This window comes from Mauremys reevesii, linkage group 15 (assembly GCF_016161935.1).
Source record: "Mauremys reevesii isolate NIE-2019 linkage group 15, ASM1616193v1, whole genome shotgun sequence".
NCBI lineage: Eukaryota > Metazoa > Chordata > Testudines > Geoemydidae > Mauremys > Mauremys reevesii.
The window spans coordinates 7,307,464-7,332,419 of NC_052637.1; the positions used below are offsets into that span (position 1 = coordinate 7,307,464).

The 24,956-nt window shown below is 49.9% G+C and overlaps 2 protein-coding genes across 2 annotated transcripts in view; both read right to left on the minus strand.

Moving 5' to 3' along the window:
• The window catches only part of LOC120383907 (zinc finger protein RFP-like), a 104,250-nt gene that overhangs the window by 33,625 nt on the left and 45,669 nt on the right, over window positions 1–24,956 (minus strand). The gene's annotated exons all lie outside the window — the stretch shown is intronic.
• Window positions 1,379–24,917, minus strand: LOC120383931 (zinc finger protein RFP-like). Its single transcript, XM_039502260.1, has 7 exons — window positions 24,492–24,917; window positions 23,074–23,169; window positions 18,259–18,489; window positions 15,504–15,526; window positions 14,805–14,920; window positions 8,213–8,263; window positions 1,379–1,926 (listed from the first exon to the last, which is right to left on the minus strand). Exons 1-7 carry the CDS (start codon window positions 24,897–24,899, stop codon window positions 1,379–1,381), a joined length of 1,473 nt encoding a protein of 490 aa, XP_039358194.1. The 5' UTR covers window positions 24,900–24,917.

Here is a 24,956-nt window from a genome sequence, read left to right on the forward strand (position 1 = left end):
TTTTTACACCTCTAAGGCAAACCAAACCAGCCAGACTAAGAGGACTTTGGTCTCACCCCACTGGCTAACCACAAGTCACACATGCAATTTCCTTAGACACTCCAGTTTCCCAGTATCACCAGCAGTCCCACTCGTCCTGGGGATGAATGGTTATGAAAACCAACACCCCAATAAAGGAAAAATGTTCTCTTTATCCCAAAGAATCAAGCCCCAGACCCAGGTTAATATTCAAATCAGATCTTACCCACAAATCACGCTGTTGCCAGTCCTTTAGAATCTAAAATCTAAAGGTTTATTCATAAAAGGATATAGATGAGAGCTAGAATTGGTTAAATGGAAACAATTACACACAGTAATGGCAAAGTTCTTGGTTCAGGCTTGTAGCAGTGATAGAATAAACAGCAGGTTCAAATCCAGTCTCTGGAACATCCCCAGCTGGGATGGGTCATTCAGTCCTTTGTGCAGAGCTTCAGTTCATAGCAAAGTCCCTCCAGCGGTAAGAAGCAGGATTGAAGACAAGATGGAGATGAGGCATAAGCCTTTTATAGTCTTTTCCAGGTGTAAGAACCTCTTTGTTCTTACTGTGGTAAATTACAGCAAAATGGAGTCTGGAGTCACATGGGCAAGTCCCTGCATACTTTGCTGAGTTGTGTAGCTGATGGTCCTTAATGGGCCATCAAGCAGGATAGGCAGAGCTAACACCAACTTGTCTGGGATGTTTCCCAGAAGCACAGCACAAGTTTGAAGTACAGACAGTATAGAGCCAGTATTCATAACGTCAACTACAAAATGACACATGCATACAGACAGCATAATCATAACCTGCAACCCATAACCTGGTCTTAGACACCTTATATGACCCCCTTTACATAAGATTTGGTGTCATTACAGGACCTTGGTTGCAATCATGTTCTATATGGTCCCAGATTATATCAATAACATCACAGAGGGTCGAGAAACTCCTTTCACCAGTATAATGCTGAGCAAGTCAGTCTTGTTCCCCTCACCATTTTATTGTGAGTCTCGCAGCATTCGGTGTTTTTCTTAAAAGTCCCAGCTGCTGGAATGGATAGATTTGAGGGAGCTCAGATTATATTACAGCTACATTTCCAGCCTTCATGTTGGTGTAGCAAAGATTAAAAAATAGAAACAAGAACACCCTGAAAGCTGGGAAACCAGAAGGCAAAGAAAAATAACACATTTAAAAAGATGTTTAAGCCAATCCCATGATTGTGGGGGGCCTGACCCAGGTTTTGAATGCTGGAGGCTGGCAAAACTGTGATTAGAATGGCAAAGTGTGACAGCTGTAATGTATATATTACCTATGTCTTTGCTCTACTTTAGATACCTCATATCGAGTGCTCCTCTGTTGCAGGTGTTAACGGTAGGCCTGCCAGTGACCACCTACGGCCATGCCTACCCGTAACCCACTCAGAAATTCGACACGCCGGCTCCCAAAGAAGGGGATGATCTTCCCAGTGAAAGAGGATGTGAAAGTAAAGATTGTCTCTCTGCCAGAAGATGTAATGTCATAAAATGTAACTTTCTTCCCTTCATAATCCAGGTAAACCCCAATGTTATGGGGTCTATGATGTAGGCCCAGAGCAGTCTCAGGGAAGGTGAGGGCGCAGTACTGATACTCTGTACTCTGCAAAGCCCAGATCCCCTCCTCTGGTGTACAGCTTATCGCTCCCTCATGTATCACAGACTCTTTGGCAATGCCCAAAACCCACTCATCTTTGTTCCCTACGTTCACTTGCCAGTAACATCTCCCTGAGGTGAAGCCCTTATAGCCCAGCACACAGGGAGCAGGGTAAAACCTGTTCTGTGGCACATGTCCTGTGGCTTGGTATTTCTGGATCACACTCTCATCTGTGGACATGACCAAACAGGGATTTGCCAGGTCTGGATCCAGAGTGGCCTGCACTGCAAGAGGGGAGAGAGAGAGACACACACACAGGAGAAGAGTGTTAAGGTCTGTCCTCACTGCAGAGTTAACCCAGGCGCTTACTCAGCTGTTAACTCTAATGCCCTTTCTGTCCAGATGTATAAGCACATCATCTGATTTCAGGGGTGCTTTCCACCCAGCACAGGCACCGACCCTGTGGGTGCTCCGGGGCTGAAGCACCCATAGAAAACAAATAGTGGTGCTCAGCACCCACCAGCAGGTCCTGCCGATTAGTCCCTCCCTCTCCCTCCCAGCATCTTCCTCCTGCCACAGATCCGTTGTTCAGAGATGGGCAGGATGTTCTGGGGGGAGGGGGAGGAGTGGGGGGCAGGAAGAGGCGGGGAGTAGAATGGAGCAGGGCAGGAAGAGAGAGGGCAGGGGTGGAGTGGGGATGGGGCAGAGCGAGGGTCAAGCACCCCCCTGGGAACTGGGGAAGTCGGTGCCTCTGTGCAGGCTAAACCTCTCCAGTGCTGAGAGTCAGAGTCTGAGGCCAGAAGGGAACCAGGTCATCTAATCTGATCCCCGTATAGCACAGGCCACCAATCCCACCCAGCACCCACCTAACCCAACCCCCAACATTAGCCCAAAGCGTGACAGCCTACAGCAGACTGGAGTATTTATGTGCCACAGGCGGAGAAGAGGAGGCACCGAGGTACCAGTGCCTGAGGCCCCACAGTGCAAGGAAATGATTCAGTGAGATACCCACAAACAATCCTGGTACGTCACCCACATCCACATGCTGCAGAGGAAGGTGAAAACCCTCCCCCACAACGTCACTGCCAGTCTGACCTGAGGGAAAATAGCCCTCCAGGGCCTTCCCACAATTCCTCTGTGAAAGACAGACCGGGTACCCCATGAATCACTGGGAAAGAAACACAGAATAGCTCAGCTTAGGGTGGCACCATCAGCCATGGGATGTGCTCTGAGAAGTCCCAGAGACTCAGCAGCACCAGTGAGGACACAGTAAGTGAGGTCAGGCTCAGCAGCATGGCTCCCCGCACCCCGCCCAGGCTAACCTGGGTGCCGATCCCCAGGGTTCACTCTGCAGTGCAGACAGACCCTTCCAGGCAGAGCTCAGCCCTGGGGGAGGCTAGGACCATTTCTCACGCTCCCCAGTAGCCCCGGGATGGCTGGGCTGGGCCCTGAGAGTCAGTCCTGGGGAGCTGCCTGTTCGCTGAAGCTCAGCAGGAAAGTCCCTGTCATTCCCAGCAGGCATCTAAGAGGTACTGTTCGGGGGATTGACAAACTGGGATTTCTTTGTAATTTTTTTTAGGAAGCCAATATGTGCCTCAGTTTCCCTATATGCAGTATTGTTACCCCGTGGGTGAAAAGGGAATGTTTGCCCTCGGGGCAGGCTAAGCTGCCTACCTAGATGTCTGGGGCCTGAGGTCCTCAGAAGACAATGGCAAATCCAATTGCCCATACATAGAAACATAGCAACCAGCAACCCGGAGAGCTACAGACTTCCCAGCCTCTGTGGCTGAGCTGCATCGCCCCAGCTCGGGAACAAAGGACTAGAGGTGGGGGAGGGATGAAGCAGAAGTTATGTGTTAGCTGCATGGAGCAGTGGGGGGCAGAGGAGCTGACTTCCTGGGGGGTGCTTGACCCGTCTGCCCCAGGCCCCCACCCTTGCCTCTTCCTGCCCCTGCTTCCCCACCCACCACTGAACAGTTGATTGCAGTGGGTAGGAGGTGCTGGGAGAGAGGGGAAGGAACTGATTGCCATGGGGTGGGAGGGGAGGAGAGGGAGGATCTGATCCATGGGGCTGCCAGTGGGTGCTGAGCACCCACTATTTTTTTTCCGAGGGTGCGCTAGCCCCGGAGCACCTACAGAATCGGCTATGGTGGGGCACACCTGGGAGTATGAGAAAGCAGATCAGATAGACAGGGAGACAGAGCTTGAACAATGGAGTTTGCACAGCAGGGCTGGGCACCGGCTACCCAGAACAGACTATGCTGTAACGATCAGCGCCAACTCCGTGGGTGCTCTGGGACTGGAGGACCCACGGGGAAAAATTGGTAGGTGCTGAGCACTCACCAGCAGCTCCCCGCCCTGCCCCAACTCACCTCCGCCTACGCCCTGAGCATGCTGTGTGCCCTATTTTTCCCCCTAGCTCCTAGCACCGCGAAATAGCTGTTTTGCGCGGCAAGCACTGGGAGGGGCCAGGATTTGGGGAAGGGGATCCAATAGGGGCAGGGATGGGGCGGAGATAGGGCAAGGACTTTGGCAAAGGGGTTGGAATGGGGGCGGGGAAAGGGTGGAGTCAGGGCAGACCAGGGGCAGGGGGGTGCAAGCACCCACCAGTGCTGGGGAAAGTTGGCGCTTATGGCGGTAACCTTTGTTTCTCTGTGCTAACCAAGGTCTCCCTGTCCTGTGGTGCAGAGCAGTGGACTAAAACCCAGTTGCTTGACAGTGACAGCGGTGGCTGAGTGTCACTGCAGGTGCTTGCAGAGGTGTGTTGCTCCCTAAGATCATAGAAGTCTCCCTCAAGGGTCTGTCTCAGTTGGAAACACTGAACACAGCTCAGGTTGTGAGGCAGGAGGGCGGAAGGCCCAGAGGTCCAGCCTAAGGAGTCGGTGAAGCTGGGTGGCTTACCCAGGATTCATAGATTCTAGGACTGGAAGGGACCTCGAGAGGTCATTAAGTCCAGTCCCCTGCCCTCATGGCAGGACCAAATACTGTCTAGATCATCCCTGATAGACATTTATCTAACCTATTCTTAAATATCTCCAGAGACGGAGATTCCACAACCTCCCTAGGCAATTTATTCCAGTGTTTAACCACCCTGACAGTTAGGAAATTTTCCCTAATGTCCAACCTAAACCTCCCTTGCTGCAGTTTAAGCCCATTGCTTCTTGTTCTATCCTTAGAGGCTAAAATGAACAAGTTTTCTCCCTCCTCCTTATGACACCCTTTTAGATACCAGTTTTCAGTTATCATGTCCCCTCTCAGTCTTCTCTTTTCCAAACTAAACAAACCCAGTTCTTTCAGCCTTCCTTTATAGGTCATGTTCTCTAGACCTTTAATCATTCTTGTTACTCTTCTCTGAACCCTCTCCAATTTCTCCACATCTTTCTTGAAACATAGTGCCCAGAACTGGACACAATACACCAGCTGAGGCCTGACCAGAGTAGAGCAGAATGACTTCTCGTGTCTTGCTCACAACACACCTGTTAATGCATCCCAGAATCACATTTGCTTTTTTTGCAACAGCATCACACTGTTGATTCATATTTAGCTTGTGGTCCACTATAACCCCTAGATCCCTTTCTGCCGTACTCCTTCCTAGACACTCTTCCCATTCTGTATGTGTGAAACTGATTGTTCCTTCCTAAGTGGAGCACTTTGCATTTGTCTTTGTTAAACTTCATCCGGTTTACCTCAGACCATTTCTCCAATTTGTCCAGATCATTTTGAATTATGACCCTGTCCTCCAAAGCAGTTGCAATCCCTCCCAGTTGGTATCATCTGAAAACTTAATAAGTGTACTTTCTATGCCAACATCTAAGTTATTGATGAAGATATAGAACAGAGCCGGTCCCAAAACAGACCCCTGCGGAACCCCACTTGTTATACCTTTCCAGCAGGATTGGAAACCATTAATAACTACTCTCTGAGTACAGTTATACAACCAGTTATGTATCCACCTTATAGTAGCCCCATCTAAATTGTATTTGCCTAGTTTATCAATAAGAATATCATGAGAGACTGTATCAAATGTCTTACTAAAGTCTAGGTATACCACATCCACCCCTTCTCCTTTATCCACAAGACTCATTATCTTATCAAAGAAAGCTACCAGATTGGTTTGACATGATTTGTTCTTTACAAATCCATGTTGGCTATTCCCCATCACCTTCCAAGTGTTTGCAGATGATTTCCTTAATTACTTGCTCCATTATCTTCCCTGCCACAGAAGTTAAACTAACTGGTCTGCAGTTTCCTGGAGGAAGAGAGGGCTGACGTTGGGGGTCTGGCCCATTGAAGGGGCTCCTCCCAGAGACTGTTCCAAAGCTGGGGCCGTAGCATCAATCCTGTGGATCCGTGGCAGAGGGGATCGCTGTCTCCTCCCCCGATCCCTCTCCCTTGCTGGGGGTGCTCCACATCCAGCAATAGAACAGAGCAGGGGAGGCAGCAGACACCAGGCAGAGGAAGTTAACAGGGACACCAGCTTCAGCTTTTCATGCATTTCCATGCTGCCCTATTCCTCCCTCATCTCCTGGTGAAAAGTCCCCAGCCCGAGAGGACAGCACATGGGGTGAGAACTCCTCCGCCCACTCAGACCAGGAGAACCCTGCTGCAGAGACACCGGGCTCTCTGGTGCACTGGGAATTAGCCTTCTCGGGGGCACTAAATGTCCATACCACAGGGATGTGTAAAGTCCATCCAGTGCACTACACTCACTTTGGGGAGGGAGCATGGTCTAGAGGTTAGAAGCCAGGACTCCTGGGCTCTATTCCTCACTCTGCTACTGACTTGCTGTGTGACCTCAGGCATGTCCCTTCCTCTTGCTGCATTCCAGCTTCCCTTTTTGTCAAATGGGCATAAAAGATGCCAGGTATTCAGATGCTGTTGCTGGGGGCCATAAAAGGACACAGATAGGTGACTATGAGATCAGAAGAGAACCCCTTCCCCAGCCTCCAGTGGTGCTCATGGGACAAGGAGGGGGACACAACATGGTTGTGGTGTTCAGTGATCCTGCTGGGAGCATGGTGCTTGAATGAAACCCTCTTTATCCAGGGTTCTGTATCACAGAGCTTCTGCCATGCTCCTCCTTCCTGTCTGGGAAGCCAAACCACTGAAAGGTACAGTTCCCAGTACCACAGGGAGCACCAACCCCCAGGGAGAGACAATGCTCCTTGAACTGATGGACCTATCTTCATTGAATTTATCCACCAATGGTTATTAGTATCCTGTCTTCCAACAGTGGCCAATGCCAGGTGCCCCAGAGGGAATGAACAGAACAGGTGATCATCCATTGATCCAGCCTCTGTCGCCCATTCCCAGCTTCTGGCAAACAGAGGCTAGGGACACTATCCCTGCCCATCCTGGCTAACAGCCATTCATGGACCTGTCCTCCATGAATTTATCTAGTTCTTTTTTGAAGTCTGTTATAGTCTTGGCTTTCACAACATCCTCTGGCAAGAAGTTCCACAGGTTAACCGTGTTGTGTGAAGAAACACTTCCTTTTGTTTGTTTTAAACCTGCTGTCTATTAATTTCATTTGGTGACCCCTAGTTCTTATGTTATGAGAAGAAGTAAATAACACTTCCTTATTTACTTTCTCCACACCCTCTTATCATCTCTCCCCTTAGTCGTTTCTTTTCCAAGCTGAAAAGTCCCAATCTTATTAATCTCTCCTCATATGGCAGCTGTTCCATACCCCTAATCGTTTTCTTTTTTGAGATGGAGTGACCACATCTGCATGCAGTTTTCCAGATGTGTGCGTACCATGGACTTATAGAGAGGCAATATCATATTTTCTGTCTTATTATCTATCCCTTTCCTAATGAGTCCCAACATTCTGTTTGCTTTTTTGACTGCCGTTGCAGTCCTGATTCTCTGCCTGGTTCAGTACTGGCCTTAGCACGGTCTCCCCACAAGGGACCTTCCACCAGCTGGGGATGGATGGAGCCCAGCACATGAGTCCATGCTCCTGACACTAGGGGAGGACGGAAGTATAGCAGAGGAGCTGGTGGGAGATGCTTCCTTAACTCTATTTCCCAGTTTTCAGAGGTTGAAATACGGGTTACTTTCACGTTCTGGAAGAGTACAAGGCACTGATGGTCAACCTGCACTCTGTGTTAATGACATTTTCCAGCAGTGAAGCTTGTCTTTCAAATAAAAAATAAAAATAGAGCAAATTTCTAGTCCTTATAATTGCCAAGAGAAGCAGCAAATGTGACTCAAGTGTACACTAAAGGCTAATTATTGGGACCTAAAAATGTACCCTACTTTCCAATTGTAAATAGTATGTGCACGTTCATACATCACAAAATGGAAGTGGGTGACAGGGGATGGATCACTGAATGATCACCTGTTGTGTTCATTCCCTCTGGGGCACCTGGCATTTGCCACTGTTGGAAGACAGGATACTGGGCTAGATGGACAATTGGTGTGACCCAGTATGGCCATTATGATATAATGATTCCTTCCAACCTTGGAATCCATGACTCTGTATTGGTGGAAGCTTTTAATTAATTTTAATTAATTAAAGATTTTAATTAATAATTGTTGTAGGAAAATATCCTCATGAAAACTTACCCTCTTTCTCTGCCTTTGAGATCAGAAAGTGCAGTTGATAGGGCAGGGTCTCTAGAGAAAGAAAAGATCAGAGGAGAGCTGATTTCCCCCTTTCATGTAGGAAAATAGCCTCATGAAAACGGGGCTGGATTCACAAAGAAACTTAGGCGAGGTGACGCTTAGCATTACAACACCCAACGTATAGGCACCTAGAAAGTCACTGATTCACAAAGCTGGAGTCAGGTACCCAGGCAATCTGTACCACGAACGGGGAGAGAGAGGAGCTTTGGAATGAGATTCATAAAAGCCAGCATGCTAGGGGACTCCCTGCTTATGCCAGCCACTGGGAAATGCCAAGGTGAGGGGTGGGGGTGGTGCTAAGCACCGGCTATTTCAGGGAGTTCGGCGACTGAGTCTGGGCAGCACCGTAGATCCCTCCCTCAGCGTGGGATTCTCAGCTGCGAGCCCTCTCTTGGTGTCCAGCACCTGTGCCATTTTTTTGCAGGAGCCGGGGGAAGGGAGGGGGGGATGACCCACCTCACTCATAACTTTTAGCCCAGTGGTTGGAGCTCTCAGCTGACCTTTGGGAGACTCCTGGTTCAAGTCAATCCTGTGCCACAGAGGGAGCAGGGATCTGAAATGGGATCTACCACCTCTCAAGGAGTGCCCTAACCTCTGGGCTGCAGGATTTTCTGATGCGGGATGCCCACATGCTCTCCTGGGGGAGAGGTTCCACTGGGGATAATCAATACTTCATTAGGCCAGAGGCAGAGAGAAATCACAAGTGCTGCAGTAGGGGGATTGCGCTGGTGAGTATCTGAGTGTCTGTTGGGGGGGCAGTTTGACTGTGTGCTTGATTGTTTGATTGCTTGTTTGACCAGTTTGATTTGGGAGTGCTTTGTTCCAGCTGGGCCTGACTGTTATAAAAAGGCAGTCAGCTGCGAACCAGCTGAGCAGCGAACAGCAGAGAGGCAAACAGAAGGAGTTTGCCTGGAGAGAGCCTACTGAGGCCCCCTCTTGCAGGTTCTCTGAGTAGCTTCTGACACAAGGAAGCTCTTAGAAGGAAGAGACCATGGATGCTGAGCGATCTGCTGTTGTGACCTGCACAGGATGCGCCATGTTTGTCTTCCTTCTACAGGATAGAAGCGACTTTGTCTGTACAAAGTGCAAGCTGGTCTCCATATTGGAAGAGAAGATTCAAGGTCTGGAGAAACGAATATCAACCCTGCGTACCATAAAAGAAAATGAGGATTTCCTGGATAGATGTCAGGATCAGCTCCAGCGGGCACCATGTTCTGAAGATTCAGAGCAGGCTATGCAGTGGGGACAGAAGGCCAGCGAGGATAATTGGCGGCATGTGACTTCCAGAAGAGGAAAGAGTACCAGAAATGTCCATGTACCAGAAACACAGATACAGGTGAGCAACCGTTTTCGTGTTCTCTCCGCAGGTACTAGTGCAGAGAGTGGAGTGGATGATACATCTGAGCGAACAGAGCAGAAGGAGACTCCACTGATTGGAAGGCATGAGATGCACCGTCCTAGGGATGGGGGTTCCACGACCACCACTCCCAAGAGGAGGAGGGTGGTGGTGGTCAGGGACTCTCTCCTCAGGGGGACTGAGTCATCTATCTGCCGCCCTGACCGGGAAAGACGAGAGGTCTGCTGCTTGCCAGGGGCTAGGATTCACGATGTGACGGAGAGACTGCCGAGACTCATCCAGCCCTCGGATCGCTACCCCTTCCTGCTTCTCCACGTGGGCACCAATGATACTGCCAAGAATGACCTTGAGCGTATCACTGCAGACTACGTGGCTCTGGGAAGAAGGATAAAGGAGTTTGAGGCGCAAGTGGTGTTCTCGTCTATCCTCCCTGTGGCAGGAAAAGGCCAGGGTAGAGACAGTCGAATCGTGGAAATCAATGAATGGCTACGGAGATGGTGTCGGAGAGAAGGGTTTGGATTCTTTGACAATGGGATAGTCTTCCAAGAAGAAGGATTGCTTGGTAGAGACGGGCTCCACCTCACGAAGAGAGGGAAAAGCATCTTTGCAAGCAGGCTGGCTAACCTAGTGAGGAGGGCTTTAAACTAGGTTCACCGGGGGAAGGAGACCAAAGCCCCAAGGTAAGTGGGGAAGTGGGATACCGGGAGGAAGCACAAGCAGGAGACTGCAAGAGGGGGAGGACTCCTGTCTCAGACCGAGAAAGCAGGACAATCAGCGAGTTATCTTAAGTCCCTATACACAAATGCAAGAAGCCTGGGGAACAAGCAGGGAGAACTAGAAGTCCTGGCACAGTCAGGGAATTATGATGTAATTGGAATAACAGAGACTTGGTGGGATAACTCACATGATTGGAGTACTGTCATGGATGGATATAAACTGTTCAGGAAGGACAGGCAGGGCAGAAAAGGTGGGGGAGTTGCGTTGTATGTAAGTGAGCAGTATGACTGCTCAGAGCTCCAGTATGAAACTGCAGAAAAACCTGAGTCTCTGGATTAAATTTAGAAGTATGAACAACAAGGGTAATGTCGTGGTGGGAGTCTGCTACAGACCACCGGACCAGGGGGATGAGGTGGACGAGGCTTTCTTCCAGCAACTAACAGAAGTTGCTAGATCATAGGCCCTGGTTCTCATGGGTGACTTTAATCACCCCGATATCTGCTGGGAGAGCAATACAGCAGTGCACAGACAATCCAGGAAGTTTCTGGAAAGTGTAGGGGACAATTTCCTGGTGCAAGTGCTGGAGGAACCAACTAGGGGAAAAGCTCTTCTTGACCTGCTGCTCACAAACAGGGAAGAAATAGTAGAGGAAGCAATAGTGGATGGGAACCTGGGAGGCAGTGACCATGAGATGGTTGAGTTCAGGATCCTGACACAAGGAAAAAAGGAAAGCAGTAGAACAGAGACCCTGGACTTCAGAAAAGCAGACTTTGACTCCCTCAGGGAACTGATGGGCAAGGTCCCCTGGGAGAATAACATGACGGGGAAAGGAGTCGAGGAAAGCTGGCTGTATTTTAAAGAAACCTTATTGAGGTTGCAGGCACAAACCATCCCAATGTGTAGGAAGAAAAGTAAATATGGCAGGCGACCAGCTTGGCTTAACAGTGAAATCCTTGCTCGTCTTAAACACAAAAAAACAGCTTACAAGAAGTGGAAGATTGGACAAATAACCAGGGAGGAGTATAAAAGTATTGCACAGGCATGCAGGTGTGAAATTAGGAAGGCCAAATCACACTTGGAGTTGCAGCTAGCCGGAGATGTTAGGAGTAACAAGAAGGGTTTCTTTAGGTATGTTAGCAACAGGAAGAAAGTCAAGGAAAGTGTGGGCCCCTTGCTGAATGAGGGAGGGAACCTAGTGACAGAGGATGTGGAGAAAGCTAGTGTACTAAATGCTTTTTTTGCCTCTGTCTTCACAGACAAGGTCAGCTCCCAGACAGCTGCACTCTGCAGCACGGTATGGGGAGGAGGTGACCAGCTCTCTGTGGAGAAAGTAGTAGTTCGGGGCTATTTAGGAAAGCTGGACGAGCACAAGTCCATGGGGCCGGATGCGCTGCATCCAAGGGTGCTAAAGGAGTTGGCCGATGAGATTGCAGAGCCATTGGCTATTATCTTTGAAAAATCATGGCGATCGGGGGAGGTCCCGGACGACTGGAAAAAAGCTAATGTAGTGCCTATCTTTAAAAAAGGGAAGAAGGAAGATCCAGGGAACTACAGGCCAGTCAGTCTCACCTCAGTCCCTGGAAAAATCATGGAACAGGTCCTCAAGGAATCAATCCTGAACCACTTAAAGGAGGGGAAAGTGATCAGGAACAGTCAGCATGGATTCACCAAGGGCAAGTCATGCCTGACTAACCTAATTGCCTTCTATGATGAGATAACCGGCTCTGTGGATGAGGGGAAAGCAGTGGATGTGCTATTTCTGGACTTTAGCAAAGCTTTTGATACAGTCTCCCACAGTATTCTTGCCAGCAAGTTAAAGAAGTATGGGCTGGATGAATGGACGGTAAGGTGGATAGAAAACTGGCTAGATGGTCGGGCTTAACGGGTAGTGATCAATGGTTCCATGTCTAGTTGGCAGCCGGTATCAAGTGGAGTGCCCCAAGGGTCGGTGATGGGGCTGGTTTTGTTCAATATCTTCATTAACGATCTGGAGGATGGTGTGGACTGCACCCTCAGCAAGTTTGCAGATGACACTAAACTGGGAGGAGTGGTTGATACGCTGGAGGGTAGGGATAGGATACAGAGGGACCTAGACAAATTAGAGGATTGGGCCAAAAGAAATATGATGAGGTTCAACAAGGACAAGTGCAGAGTCCTGCACTTAGGACGGAAGAATCCCATGCACTGCTACAGACTAGGGACCGAATGGCTGGGCAGCAGTTCTGCAAAAAAGGACCTAGGGGTTACGGTGGACGAAAAGCTGAATATGAGTCAACAATGTGCCCTTGTTGCCAAGAAGGCTAATGGCATTTTGGGTTGTATAAGTAGGGGCATTTCCAGCAGATCGAGGGATGTGATCATTCCCCTCTATTCAGCACTGGTGAGGCCTCATTTGGAGTACTGTGTCCAGTTTTGGGCCCCACACTACAAGAAGGATGTGGATAAATTGGAGAGAGTCCAGCGGAGGGCAACAGAAATGATTAGGGGGCTGGAGCACATGACTTATGAGGAGAGGCTGAGGGAACTGGGATTGTTTAGTCTGCAGAAGAGAAGAATGAGGGGGGATTTGATAGCTGCTTTCAACTACCTGAAAGGGGGTTCCAAAGAGGATGGATCTAGACTGTTCTCAGTCGTACCGGATGACAGAACAAGGAGTAATGGTCTCAAGTTGCAGAGGGGGAGGTTTAGGTTGGACATTAGGAAAAGCTTTTTCATTAGTAGGGTGGTGAAGAACTGGAATGGGTTACCTAGGGAGGTGGTGGAATCTCCTTCCTTAGAGGTTTTTAAGGTCAGGCTTGACAAAGCCCTGGCTGGGATGATTTAGCTGGGTTTGGTCCTGCTTTGAGCAGGGGGTTGGACTAGATGACCTCCTGAAGTCCCTTCCAACCCTGAGATTCTATGATTCTATGATACAAGAATGTCTCTGTAGCCAGGTGGTTAGAGCACGCCCTTGGGAGGTGGGAGACCCAGAAGCATGTCCCTCTGCTCAATTATTGATATGCAGTGGATCAGATTCAAAAGGGGAGACAGAGAGGCCTACATCAGACGCCTGTTGGAATTCCTTCTTCCCCTCTGGGGGACAGAGAATTTGAACTGGGGATCTCCCACATCCCAGGTCAATACCCTAATCACAGAGCTATATGTTTTAAGGGAGCTTCTTGTTCCCTAGGGCCTGGTTCTTTTGGGTAAGTTCACATACAGGGCCTGAGCCAATAAGTGTGCTCAGAGCAGGCATCTCAGATTGGGGCCCTGTAGGTGAGTTAGGAGGAGGAACACCTTTCTTTCCCGAATTCGTGTATCTCTCTGGGGCTTCAGTGTCTGGACAGCTAGACTGGAACTACATTGCGCATGCACAGAGGCAGAAACATAGGTGCTTAGGTACATTTACCGCAAAAACAGAGGTGATGAGTGATTTTAGGCACCTACAATCTTTGGTTGCAGCTCAGCGGGGGGCTTTGTGAATCCCAGTGGGGTCTGATTCTGGGATTCAGGTGCTAAAATGGCAGGTAGACCCCCAAGTGCTTTTGTGAATCTAGCCCTCGCCCTTTCTCTCTGCTTTTGGGCTCAGAGGTCAGTTCAGAGGGCCGGGTCTCTAGAGAAAGGAAGGATTGGAAGAGGTGATTTCATGTTGTATTAACTCTGGTGACATTCCTACCGTTAATTAATGTAACCGTGCTTGAGAGAGACAAACTTTGAAGCTTGCTCAGAGCTCTTCTTCAGGTCCGTGTAGCTCAAAAGCTTGTCGCTGTCACCAACAGGAGTGGGTCCAATAAAAGCTGTCACCTCCCCCATCTTGTCTAATATCCTGGGACTGACTTGGCTACAGCAGCACTGGATGGAACCGTGCTGTAATGCTGAGATACAGCCCGAAGGAAAAGACCATAGACTGAGAGGCAGATTGGAATGGGGAGATCTTTCCAGCGAGGCCAAACTAAAGTGAAATCATCATCCAAAATACACATCTTGCTCTTTTCCATTTCCCACCTTCCTCCAAGGATCTCAAAGCACTGGGGGCCATTCACTAATTAGCACAACAAGGTAGGTTGGTCGTTATTTCCTCCTTTTGAAAGATGGAGGAACTTGAGGTACAGACTCTGGGATTTTCAAAGGGGCTGAGGCCATGTGATGGCCAACTCCTATTGATGGTCAGAAAGAGAGAGATGGGTGCCTAAATCCCATAGGTCTCTTGGAAAATCCCAGGCATGGAGGTTACATTCAACATTTTCTAAAACATCTGGTGATTGTGTCTCTCTCAAATTCTGAGTGGCCAGTTTTGGGTCTGAGACAATCCAAGTGGAGGTCTGGCGAACTGGCATCATCCCTGAGCCCTCCCCATCCCACCCACAAAGTTGTCTAGCTGGGATGAGCTGAGAACTAATAGGCCAGAGTCCATCTCCTTCCACAGTCAGAGGCGCATCTCAATGTACCAGCATCATAGCATAACAACTGTTAAGTTACCTTTGAATTTCTTCAGAGACTCCTGTAGACAAACATTTCTTTGGGAAGAGATGCCGACTCTCTCTCTCAGGTCCTCTGGCACGGCCATTGGTTTCTCGAACTTCACCTTCTCAGACCTAGAGGGGGAAAAAAAACAAAAAGAAAAAAGAAAAAAAACCCACTCTAAATCTTTTCTTTCTTTTGTGAGAATGAGCTACCAGAGGCTGCTCTCTCGTGGGCTCATTGTGAACCTCTAACTCCCACTGGAGAGTCAACTGCCCTCCTCTCTGGAGTTTTTAAATGGCTAGAGCCTCAAATGGGAGTTAGAGAGTTAGGGGTCCACAAGCTGCCCCTCAGAGAGAAGGGCATAATCTTGTGGGAAAGGATGCTCCAGTGGTTAAGGGGTTGCTATAGGACTCTGGAAACCTACATTCCACTCCCTGCTCTGCCACAGCCTCCCTGCATGACCTTAGGCAAGTCACTTAAGGCCTGATTTTTAACGGTGCCTCCTGGGATTTTCAAAAGCACCTAACCAAGCTAGGCTCCCAACGGCCACTGATTGCAATGGGAGGTGCCTAACTCGCTTAGCTGCTTTGGAAAATTCCACCAAGTGCCTAGCTACATCTCAGGTGTCTAAATACCCTGCAAAATCTGACCCCGGGGGTCCAATCCCCTTCCAACATCATGAAGCATAAGGGGGAGTGGGAAGGAGCTACATACCTGCTCCAGGTGCTTTTGATGTCCTAGAAGAGAGAAAGAGAGGGGAGAGAGAAAAAAAAAAAGAGCTCAGTCCCATGAGCCTCAAGCTGACAATTGCTCCTGCTCTGGAGGACTCACTTGGCCATCCCTAGTTGAGCTCAAGATGCAGTTCTCTGTACTTAGCACCTTTAAAAGTCCATTCACAGACTTCGATGGACTGGGTCCCCTAAGCATGAACCATGACTGTGGGTTTTCTCCTTCTAAATTCTATTCTGCCTGTGCCAACGGCACTTGCTCAAACAGACTAATCAGACACATGAATCCCGGACTTCCACATGCAACTGCTGTGTCAGAGCGTTTGCCTTTCTCCATGTATGCAATTCTAGTCAGAAATTCTGAAAGCTGGATTCATTCCCATTTCTTAATAGGCACTGCAAGGAACTTCACTTTCCTAATCTCCCACTTCCTGGAAACTGGAGTTGTGCCTTTTATTGCTTCCACATCATTAGGGCCCTTCATTTTCAGTTTTTATTTTAAACAAACACTGATAAATTCCCAGGAAAAATTACCACAACAACAAAAACAGGTGAAAATCAGTGCAAAAAACTATTAAATTTTCTAGGTAAATATCAGGGTTTATTTTGGTGGATGGAAAGACAGGGGGGAAAAGTATTCAGTAGATTAATGCTTTGAATTCCGTTCACTACTGTGGTTTGCTGCAGAACTAAAACAGAGCTCAAAACTCAATGTGCACCCCCACTCCCCGAGTTTAAGAAACAATACATCTCTAATCCCCAAATAAAACTTTTCATTTGAACCAATAGTTTACTGGTGTAGACTTAGAACGATTAGCCTATAAATATTCACGTTTGCTAATTGGACCACACCATTTGTGTACGTGGTGGGCGTGAGATTCATCAGTACATTCAGATGCACACACACTTCAGAGCTTTTGTGCATGCCTGTTGGTTTATGATGTGTATCTTCTAGAACAATATGTTCTTACTTCAGCAGGCAGCTTTGCACATACACACAGACTAATGTATTATCGTAATACAGAGCTCTCATGCAACATATTGTATTTTCCTAATGTAAGCAGGTGAATGGTCCCGCTATTGTGGGGAACTTTCCTGGCTTTTGCACTACCTCGGTGAAGTGGGCTAGCGAAAGGATCTGAGTCCTCGCTCCCACTTCCTTTACCCAGAGGCCTCCCTGCCCTTGAAAACTCCACTTCTACTCTCCCGTCTGGCAGAGTCCTCGTAACCCTGACAAGGCTGGGCCCAGGATTCCTGGGGGGTTCAATCCCCAACCCTGCTGTGGTCACTCAGGACAGGGGCTAGGGTGTTCCCTCTCCGGGGTACTCTCTCTGCACTGGGCACCTCCCTGACCCACTGATCATTTCATACAATTTAAAGCAAATACAAGTTGTTTAATTTAAGAAAAAAGAATAAGGAAAAATGGGAAAGGTTAAAGGAAAACACATCACCCTGCTCTGTGGCAGGGAACATCACAAACAGTGTCTCTGGAACGTCAGGGCAGTTCACAGTCTGTTCCTTGTAGGTCCCAGGCCTCCTTCTGAGGCCCTGGCCGTGCTGCAGGGACGCTGCGGGTTGGACACTTGCTCTGGTGGTGGTCACACGCGCTCGGGCTCTAGGTGGCAGGACCCTTCTCCCCAGCATCGCCCCCCCCCCCGTCAGGGTTACGATCCCCCTCCCAGTCTGGCCTGCAGGGCCTCTTGGCTGAGGCACCTCCCTGCGCTGGGCCCACTGCCCAGGGTCCCCCCCTCTCTCCTCAGCTGCTCACTGCACCCAGCTCCAGACTGCCCCAGCTCCAGCTCCAGCCCCAGCTCCATTCTGCCTCAGCACAGCTGCTGCTGCTGCTCTGCCTTCACCTCCCTGGGCTGCTTCTCCAGCCCCTCTGGCTCTGGTTGTTACAGCTCTGCTCCCAGCACAGGTCTGCTCTACAGGCTGCTTCTGTGACTCTGCTCCCAGCTCTGACCTGCTTCCTGGGCTGCTTCTCCAGCCCCTCTGGCTCTAGTTGTTGTAGCTCTGCTCCCAGGGCAGGTCTGCTCTCTCTGGGCTGTGCTGTGGCTTTTTTGGGCTGCAGCTCTGCTCCCATCAGCTTAGCTTGGGCCCCTGCTATCTCCTTGGCTCGGCCCCACTATGTCTCACCGAGGCAGTTCAAGCTCACAGGGAAGACGGGACCCCCCTGGCCTCCTGACTCCCTGATTAGCCTGCCTGCCCTGTCAATCAGGCTGAGCTGGAGCACTGACCTCTCCACATTGTTCCTGGGGACTGTCAGTCTCAGGCTCCTGATTTCCCATCGATCCCTTCCCCTTTTAGTGCTGGGAGCTAGCAACCGAAACACCCGCACTGAATGTTAGTAAGGGGGCAACAGTCCCCTCACACTAATAAAACATTATTTTTTATATATTTGAATGATATAAAAGGAGGATGAAAATCAGAAAAAAACTGAATACTACTTGTTTGTAAAACCCAGGAATTTTTTGGTAAAATTGGTTTAAACTGAAAACAAAGGAGCTTATGTATGATGTATCAAAAAGGCCTGAGACATCTGCCTTTAAAACAGCAAATCTGTTTCCACACTGGAAATATTAGAAATGTCAAATGTTGTTTTCTCTCGCTTTGCTAAAGGACACCCTGACAGTCTCCATTGTGGAGGAGGACCTTATCAAGAACTTAATAAACGCCAAAGCTAATCACTCAGAATCTCTCCCTTCCCTGGGTAGGGATCTGGGTGTCTCTAACTGTCTCACCTGCAGGAAGTCACTCGCTGGCTGCTGACACTTCTCTTCTATCTCACTGATCAAGTCAGTGAGACGGGAAATCTCCTCAGACAGTTTGGTGACATTTTCATCCTGTATCTTCACAATTTCCTTGTCCAATTCTTCCAGCCGGGCCAGCAGGAGTCGCTCTTGTTCCTCCAGGAATTGCCGCAGTTGCTCAAATTCAGACACAATCTTCTGCCTCTCAGCTTCTATCTTTCCCTGTAATGAAGGGACAAACAGGGAAAGGACAGGTCAGGGACTAGGGTTGCCAGATGTCCAGTTTTCAAAAAGGGAACCTGGCAGTACAAGTCTGGTTCCCCGCAGTAACTTTTCTCTAAAAACTATCAGGCATTTTCTCCTGAAATCTCAACCATATGTTTGTAGTAGGATGATATAAAAAGAGGGCTCTAAGAACTGTTCCCAGACTCTTCCCAACTGGATGCTGAGCGCTGGAACCTGCCCCATCCCATGCTCTGCCTCTTTCCCTCGAGGCCTCGCCCCCCAATCCTCTTTCCCCCTCTCTCCACCTCCCTCCCCCTGCCAGCTGAGCAGGGCTCTGGGGGTGTGGTGGGGGTGACTGGGACAGGGCGGGGGAGGGAGAGCCGTGCTCCAGGGGCTTGCAGCCGTGCTCCAGGGGCTTGCGTGTGAAGACTTGCATCTGAAGAAGTGGGTATTCACCCACGAAAGCTCATGCTGCAGAACGTCTGTTAGTCTATAAGGTGCCACAGGATTCTTTGTTGCTCCCGCAGTAACTGGCTTCCACCACCAGGGGCTGGGAAGAGCAGCAGCTGCTGCTGGGAGCCTGGAGGAGCACTCAGGGATGGCTCTGGGGGGAGAGAAGTATGGGCAGGTTCCCCGTCCTGCTCCAATCACCCCTCTACCCCTGGAGCACGGCTCTCCCTCCCCCGCCCTGTCCCAGTCACCCCCACCACACCCCCAGAGCCCTGCTCAGCTGGCAGGGGGAGGGAGGTGGAGAGAGGGGGAAAGAGGATTGGGGGGCGAGGCCTCGAGGGAAAGAGGCAGAGCATGGGATGGGGCAGGTTCCAGCGCTCAGCATCCAGTTGGGAAGAGTCTGGGAACAGTTCTTAGAGCCCTCTTTTTATATCATCCTACTACAAACATATGGTTGAGATTTCAGGAGAAAATGCCTGATAGTTTTTAGAGAAAAGATTTTTGGATGATCTCTAAGCTGGCCTGAATGAATAACATGTTCCAAAGCGTCTTGGTGACTTAGGAGTCCAATTCCCATTTTCAAAGTTACTTTTGGTGCTTAGGAGCCTAAGCATCTTTGAAAGTGACTTTTGAAAATAGAACTTAGGTAAATTTTCAGAAACAGCAAAATCATTTAGGAGCTGAAACCTATTTAAAGAAATGTATAAGGAGCTGCTTTTAAAATATATTTAGGTGTCTAAAGAGGTATATAAGCCCCTAGAGGAATTTTCAGTATCACTTAGGTGCCGAAGTCTCCTTGACTACAGAGGACGTTAGGTGCTGCTAAGCTGCTTTTGAAAAATCTCGCTAGGCCTCTCTCTGTATTTTAAGCCCCTAAATACATGTGAGAATCTGGCCCTTAACCATGTTAGGCCTGAATAAAGATGTAGCACAAAACCAGTTATGCCAACCTGACTGAAGTCAGGCTAACAGAGGTTTCTGGGTAATCCCAGAGTGGAAAAGTACTGAGAAGCAGCATTGTTTCACAAAGCCCTGGAAAGAGTGAGAAAAACCAGGGATTGCATTCCTGGCATAGTACCAACTGTGTTATGTTAAAACAGTGTTAGAAGAACTGATAAGAAACTCTAGTATCTCACAGTTCAGATTCTAACTCCCTGGTTGAGTTATAGATTTGTTTAAAACTCCCCTGTATTCCTAACTTTTGGTGTTTGTTAAGAAATTATTAATAATCTAAAGTTGTAGACATAAAGTCTAGGCATGTGTGTATATTAAAAGTGTCTAGTTTTAAGTTGTTAAACAAAGGGGGGTGGGTTTTGCTCAAGTGAGTGATGTATGACGAAATAAAACTGTCTATATAGGCTAATGCTAAGCTGTAAAGAGAGGCTGGTTCTCACTGGAGACGAGTTGCTCTTTACTGACGTGTGCACTTGTCAATAAAGAGCTTTTTGATTGGACCTTGCTGGTGTTGCCTGTCTCTCTGTGATCAGACAACGAACTTCGCTGTTGGGGTTAAAGTCCCTGACAACCACTTGCAAAATTGTAAACCTTAGGCTCCAAAATCAGTTACGCACTTTTGAAAATGTCACCCAATATCTCGAAAATGATGAGTCTTCAAGTCTGAGTGGCTTAGTATATTCTGCTGATCATCTAGATTCTTCCAATAGCAGAAAGGTTGGAAGGGGGGGTCTGACTATGTATCAGGAATACATTGGCAGAGAGATGTGGAGAAGATTGAAGGAATGTTCTGCTGGTTATCCACACAAAATGTCAGGTACAACATATACTGTGCAAAATGCTTTTTCTCCAGCTCTTATGTTTCATCTGGCATTCTGTTAATTACATTGTCCCAGAGGAAAGCAGTCGTGTCTGGTGGTTATAGATCGGAGGTGGGCAAACTATGGCCCGCAGGCCTGTCCTGCCCGGCCCTTGAGCTCCTGGCCAGGGAGGCTAGCCCCTGCCTCAGCTTGCCATGCCACCAGCGCTCTGGGTGGCGTGGCTGGCTCCGTCCAGGCCACGCGGCGGCGAGCTCCTGATGCTCTGAGCGGCATGGTAAGGGAGCCGGGAGGTTGGATAAGGGGCAGGGGGCCCCAGGGGGCTGTCAGGAGACAGGGAGCACGGGGCGGTTGGATGGGGTGGAGGTTTGGGGCGGTCAGCGGATGGGCAATGGGGAGGGTTGGATAGGTGTGGGAGTCCTGGGGTGGGGTTAGGAGCAGGAGTCCTCGGGGGCAGTCAGGGACAAGGAGCGGGGGAGTTGGAGGTTCTGAGAGGGACAGTCAGGGGATGGGAAGTGGGGGGGCAGATAGGGGGCAGGGGCCAGTCTGTTGGGGAGGCACTTTTTTATATATTTAACACCATTATAAATGCTGGAGGCAAAGTGGGTTTGGGGTGGAGGCTGAGAGCTCGCGACCCCCCCCAGTAATAACCTTGCGACCCCCTGAGGGGTCCCGACCCCCAGTTTGAGAACCCCTGGGGTAGAAGTTTCTGGATATCAGGGAATAACGTACAGATTATCAAGGGGTGCGAAGTTCAGTTTAAGATCTGGTGGCATAAGGAATATATAATCTGCAATATCCCCGATTGGGGGTAAAAGGGTCAAAGTACAGACATTGAGATATGAGGGTATGTTGTTCATATAATAGCTATCTTCAGGTGTGGAGTATAATGAGTGGATATGATGATGATGATGGATTGACCCTCATTTTGTGAGATATGACGTTCAGTAAGGGGGGAGGGTTGGATAGGTGTGGGAGTCCTGGGGGTGGTCCAACGGACAAAGTCCAACGGACAAAGTCTCTCGGTCCCCAATACATCATAGCTAAACCTGATCTAAGCTTGACCTTGCTCCTAATTAGTGCATTTTATCTCAGTTGAACTGGACAACGTGAACTCTGCACACCACACTGGGGTCAAATTAAATTAGGTTTACAATGTTTGCATGTCAGGGGTTTACACAGTATAAAGACATTACAGTAAGAAGTGATTTGAGGTACAGCTGTACTACACAAATGTTATGCTGGTGTGCAGAGGACGTACACTATATGCCCCCGCTAACATCCCATAAATAGCAGTGTAGATGGTGAGACGTGGCTTAAGTAGAGTCGTGATATGTCTGAACCCTCTGGGTATAAAACCTACTGTAGTGGGGCAGCTACCCCATTCCTGGGGGAAAAGGTAGGTTGATTGGGGAGGTGGCCACAGCTGTGGCCACACCCAATCAGGCCACAGCTGGCCCTGATATAAGGGCTAATGGAGGAGCTGGGTCAGTCTCACTCCAGCCTTGGAGTGGGAGGGATGTAGCTGCCTGGGAGCTCAGGGTACCAGAAGCAGAGCAGAGCAGAGCAGGGCAGGGCAAAAGGAGCTGGGGAGCTCCAGCCTGGCAACTCCCCAGAGGCTGCAGAGGTGCAGCCTGGAGAGAGGCAGAGGTAGAGGCAGAGGGTCCAACCCCCTTGCTGATGATGAGTGGCCATTACAGGCTGCAGTCTGCCCCAGTGAGTGGGGGCTAGATGACAACTGGCAGTAGCCACTGAGGCAAGGTGGGGATAGGGGGAGTGGGTTCCCCTGGGAAAGGAAACCCAGAGTGGGGGGGCACTGCTGTGGGGCAGCACCCCCCGGTAAGGGGCACCAGGGTCCAGGAGAGACACAGGGACCTGAGGCAGGAGAGATTCTAGCCAGCAGGAGGCGCTCTGAGTGCTGGAAAGAGCTAATTCCCAGGTGACCAGCAGGAGGCGTTGTGACAGCGAGTCAGTGGTCTGCTACACCTACATACATAGCTCTATAAGCCCCAAGCAGGGCCTCCCCTATGTGCACTATTTTTAGCAGTGTAGTGTCCTGCTGCCTCCGCACCACCAGAGCCTTTCCCCGCCGCAGGTAAAGGCTCCAGAAGTGGGGAAAGGCTCCGGCAGCTCTGCTGCCTCCCCCTGCTGGAGCCTTTTCATTCACCCACCACAGCGTGGACACAGCCTGTGCTGTGTAGCTACACATGCCCTGCAGGTCACCCCTGCCAGAGCTGTGCCGTGTAGATGTAGCTAAATCGGGCAGTGCTGTGTACAGACCAGGCTTCACACTCTCCCCACACAGAGAGATACCAGCTCTGACTGATGGAACTGCTGGATCATAACAATAGGCACCTACCAGATATTCCTGGCTTTGCGTCTCTCCATCCTGTTTCCACTCCAGAAGTTCTTCTCTCTCTTGCTTCAGGGTGTCCAGTCGGGTTTGAATTTGTTCCTGAGGCAAGAAAAACAATGTTTGGGAGGGTCAGGGGGCTGAGGAGTCTGTCCTCACAGATACATTTATGTACATTGCATGTCCCTCTCAGGCTGTCCCACAGACAGTGCTCCTGGCAATGTCACAATTGTCTCTTAAGAGGTGGGAGATTCCAGTTCCAGTTCCAATCCCTTCTCCTCATCAGGCAGAGGGAGAACTTGAACCAGGGTCTCCCGCATACCACGTGAGCACTTTTTCCACGAGGCCAACCGTTATGAAGAAGATCTGCTGTCTCCTCCTCGGCTGTTTTGTGTGGACTGACAAGTGCAGAACTCCATCGTGCAAGAAACAGCTTAGATGCCTAAGCCGCCTGACTCCAGGAGAGGGGTTCCCAGGTGTGGATCACAGAGACAGGCGCATTCCTACACCAAATTCTGAGGGGGCGGGTCTTAGGACACACCCCTCTCAGCAGCATCTCCCATTGTAAACCTGCAGCTGTAGGGATACATCTGTGTTGCTGCAGTGCATGCGGTGGAGATGCTCTATGCTGATGGGAAAGAGCGCTCCCATTGCCATCGGCATAATAAAGCCACCTCCACGAGCACCAGAAGCTTAGTGTGGCAGGAGAAGCTCTCCTGCTAACATAGCACTGTGCACACGAATGCTTATGTCACTCAGGGAAGTGAAACATTCACAGGCCTGAGCGACATAAGTTTTGGCGGCATAGGCTGTATTTCAGACAAAGCCTAATTTAGAACAAAATTGTCAGACACAGATTAACATGATTTGTTGGGGGTGGTGTTGTGCAGGGTGCTTTGCATTTGTGGGTGGATCTTGAGGGAGCGCTGGGCATAGTGGGTCTGGGGGCTTTCTGGCCATAGGGAGTCGGGGGGTGCTGGGCAGGGGGAGAGGGGGGTCTGTGGCACGGCATAGCTCACCCCCAAGGAGAAGGGGCATGCTGGCAGCACATGGCTAGGCAGGCCACTGTGCATCTGGCAACTGCCGCTTTGTAAATAGTGCCCTGGGACTGAACGGAGCGGGGCCACCTCTGCCATGCCATACCCCATTGCCTCTGGCTGGCCCCTCGCTCTGGGGACTGACCTCCCCGTGCCATGCTCCATTGCCTCCAGGGGGGGGCCCACAAATATGTTTGGTGCCGGGCCCACAAACGATTAATCTGGCCCTGGCTCTAAGGGACGGTGAGGGGGCGTGGATGGGGTAAGAGGGGTGTAGTTTAGCGCCCCCACTCCAAAAACTGTCCCAGCACCACTGCAGCCACATCTACTGTGGCCTGGGCTCTGCTCCCGGCCCTATGCCCAGCCCCGTGCCCAGCCGTGGCCTACCTTCTGCTCCCGGGCAGCCTCCTCTGTGGGGACCACCCTGTGAGAGTGGTGAGCCTGGGACTCCCTGCAGATCACACAGATGAGAACTTGGTCCTGGTTACAGAAGAGTTTGAAAGGCTCCTGGTGTGCGTTGCACAAACCTCCTGCTGCTGCTGGGACACTCAGCTGCTTGGCTATTTCTACAAAGTTCCCCAGTTGCCTGTTCGGCCTCAGGGTCTTCTGGGGGAAGGTCTCTCTGCACTGAGGGCAGGAGATGTCTGTATCCGATCCCTCCCAGCACTGGGTGATGCAGGCTTGGCAGAAATTGTGCCCGCAATCTAAAGACACGGGATCCTTAAAAAAACTCAGACACATGGAGCAAGTAGCTTCATCTCGGAGGCTCTTCAAAGGATTCCCTGCTGCAGCCATGGCTCCCTGCAGACCGAGTAACAAGGTAAGTTTCGTTTCCTGCCAGACCCAGCAAGC